A 3,350-nucleotide genomic window follows, 5' to 3' on the forward strand; every position below is an offset into this window, starting at 1 on the left:
TTCTTTAAATACTGTCTACGGTAACTTGCCTCGTGATAGTGGTTTTTGTCATCAACACAACCACAGTTGCTTTCTGGCACACATGTGTCTCCACTCAGAACATAGCCGTCCTTACAGAAGCAACCCTCCACTGGCAATGAGCTACAGGTATTAGAAGCCGAGGAGCTCACACAAGTAGAGGGACACCTAGTTCCACAGCCTTTGTAGATGCTGCCTCCAGGACAGGACATTGCTGGAGGAAAAAGGAAAAAATAAGATCACTAAAAAGGACAAAATTATTATAAAAATTATCCTGATGCTTTCATTTTCACTGTTTGCTCCTGAAAATTAGGAGAAATGTTGCATGAGAGTCTGACACTGGAGAGTACTGATTACCAAGAATTTTCTTGCTCCGTGAGATGGTGAGTGGCATTTGGCACTGATGGGCAAGACTAGTAGGTCAGCCTGCACTTATCTCACTTGGGAAGTCAAACACTGCAGGCTTGCCTTGAGCGTAGGGCTGACGTGATCATACAAACCTAAATGTGCTTTGTTCTGTAATCCTTCTTCTGGAGGTTTAATGACATCTGGATGTGCTGGAAACTAATCTTTCTGGTTTTGGCTGCCTTTAGTATCTAAACAGGATTACAGCAGCAGTGTAGAGCTGCTTGCTAGTTTTTATGAAAACAGCTTAGCTGTGTTCAAAGCCCTGAAGATCACTAGTAGGCGACAGAGGGCAGTAGGGAGGTCATGGAAAAGAGGAGCATGGAAAAGATAAAACCCCTAAGTATGTACAGTGAAGCTATGTCATGACAGATAAAAGTTGCTGAGGCACTGCTTTCAAGTTTCATCAGAGTCAGAACCATGTATGTTCTGTCCTCCCACCTTTGGGCAATTTAAGACAGAAAAGAGAGAACAGGAAGGAGCTGGTTAAAAAGCTTGGGTTGGCCAGGGAAGATATAAGGCTGCAGGAGGGATCACATCTTTTCAAATCCAGTTTGCATTACATGGATCTAAACCCCATTTTCAGCAGTATAGTGGACAATAGTAAATTTCATAAAGCTTTAGCTTGAATCACAACTCTCAAGGCTACTCATATCCAGGGATTAAATAGAGCATTTCACTCCTTCAAGCTCTGTTATTTTCTGACTACTCAAGTCACTCAATTCAGGGAACAGGAGCATCTCTTCATGTACCAGCTGGTGTATTTCTGTTACTGCAGTTACTATCTGAACACCTATCACATTTAAAAATGGATCTGTAAATCAGATTCTTTTCCATTGAGATCCCCTGAGAAAATACATTGTGCTCTTACACCCCTCCCACTCCTCAGGGAAAATACAGTATTTTACAGAAGTCTTGAAGCATTTGTCTATTCCCATGGTCTGAAAAAAACACCTAAACACTATTTATGTGGTAATCTGTGAAATATCACCACATGTGAGTCTCATTCACTTCCGTAACTACGGTAGGATCTCTGACAGCAAATGTCACCAGTCATCTACCTTTTTCAGATTCCTAATCGATTTTTTGTTTGAACTACTGATGGAAGGAGCATTTGAGAGACAGTCCTACTAATATGACTGAGCAGCCATCTTCTCTAACACCATAACCAAGCCATAGGTATTTAAGTTGTGGAATATGGCCTTGGACTGTAGAGCATGGAAGTCTATACTTTCAATCTGAGTTCTGGGCTTTGAAGCTATTTTCTTCTTCTATCTTCTCTTTATAGACAAATGGTCAGTGCTCTGTCCTAGGGTTGACTTATGTGTGCTTTTAATCAAGGGCCGTTCTAAAATCATTCTTTTACCAAACTGAGCAGCTCCTGCCATAATATTGTTCAAAACATAATTAGTCTGGAGATAAATGAGAATACTTATGTAAACTTGCTAGAAACACCTGTATCTTAAAATATCTTACTAACCAATTTTTTCCAAAAGCCATCAATGAATATTGAAAGCCTAGATTTATCAGCTATGTTTGCTTTGCGGATGGTGGATTTTCAGCAAAGCAAAGTAATAGTTACTCTCCCAATGTAGAAGCTCACGTAAGATACAATGGACTATAATTCAAACTTTCCAATAAACTAATAGGAAATTATAAATATTTGAAGAATTAGACCCGAATGTATCCAAAAGTTCATTCAAATTATTTTATAAATACTGGAATAGTACTTAAGGTAAAGCAGGCTCCCGACAACCAAAAGACTATACTTGAAGCACTACATACAATGAGATATCATACATGAAAAAGATGGAGGAGAATGTGAATAATTTAAAGTTTAAATACAGAATAAATATTTATAAATCACAGCACTCACGGCAAAGAGTAGCGTTTCTCCACTCTATACATATTCCAGCACTGATACAAGACTCAGCATAGGCCTGCAGTCCATAGCATAAGGATGTTGCCTGTCCCTCAGTGAAACACATGTCATAAACACAATTATTGAAGAAATTTTCTGGAGGCACTTTGTTGTGGCAATCCTTGAAGATTCCTGTGTAAACAAAGAAAGATATATAGAGGACAGAAAAAAAATGGGGAATGTATCACCATCGTCGTCTATTGTATGTCATAGCAAATGAAATGAGTTTTTCAGTCTGACTTTGTTTAGTAAGTTAAACCAACATTTGAAAATGAGCACATACAATAAAACCTGGCCTGCTGGATCAGGCTCATTTCTTCTCCCGGTGTGATTTACACAACACAGCGTACATAAATTAGGACCTGCTGGCTAGGCAAACCAATAATTACAAACAACTTCAGGGGATCTCTAATGTGGGAAACGTCTACAGAATTTCAGATGAAGTATCTATAATTTATGCAATGACAGTGCCCTCTGAACTATTTCATTTAGAAAGCAGAATGCAAGTCACTATAAATCAAAGAGCAGCAATGATCTGCTGATCATTCTCACATAATCTACATGAACATCTTTGCACTGTCTCATCAGTTGACATATCTTGACCTATTAATTTAATTTTGGCCATTTGCACTGAAGATTTTATACACATTCAGTGTAAGTTCAGAACAACGGGCAGAAAGACAACTATAAGCATTCTACCTGTTGGATCTGTGATCATGCCACATGCTGTATTCTTCTTTGCTTCACTCTCCAGCACAGCATCACACTGGTCTTCTGTTCCAATAGAGCACCTTGTGAAAGCAAACAAAATAAAGTGTTTATGTACATCTCTTACTACCGGATCTTTTGTGGAATTCTGATACACAATAAACCCACATAACAGGGTGCGTTTTGTTACAGTCAGAAGACTTTATCTAGCTTCTTTGAATGGCTGATATGATCCCATTTCTGAATGAATGCTCAATGCCTTTTGGGATAATTAAGACTGTTCTTGCTGGGAAAAAAA

General features: G+C 38.7%; 1 protein-coding gene across 1 annotated transcript in view; it reads right to left on the bottom strand.

The window, feature by feature from the left end:
* The window catches only part of LOC104912523 (zonadhesin-like), a 9,126-nt gene that overhangs the window by 5,477 nt on the left and 299 nt on the right, over window positions 1-3,350 (bottom strand). Inside the window, exons 2-4 of the mRNA XM_010716356.2 lie at window positions 3,044-3,187; window positions 2,300-2,476; window positions 13-232 (exon numbers count right to left, since the gene is read on the bottom strand). Of these exons, the coding sequence (XP_010714658.2) occupies window positions 13-232; window positions 2,300-2,476; window positions 3,044-3,187 (541 nt within the window). The remainder of the gene's footprint in view (window positions 1-12; window positions 233-2,299; window positions 2,477-3,043; window positions 3,188-3,350) is intronic.

This window comes from Meleagris gallopavo, chromosome 11 (genome assembly GCF_000146605.3).
Source record: "Meleagris gallopavo isolate NT-WF06-2002-E0010 breed Aviagen turkey brand Nicholas breeding stock chromosome 11, Turkey_5.1, whole genome shotgun sequence".
NCBI lineage: Eukaryota > Metazoa > Chordata > Aves > Galliformes > Phasianidae > Meleagris > Meleagris gallopavo.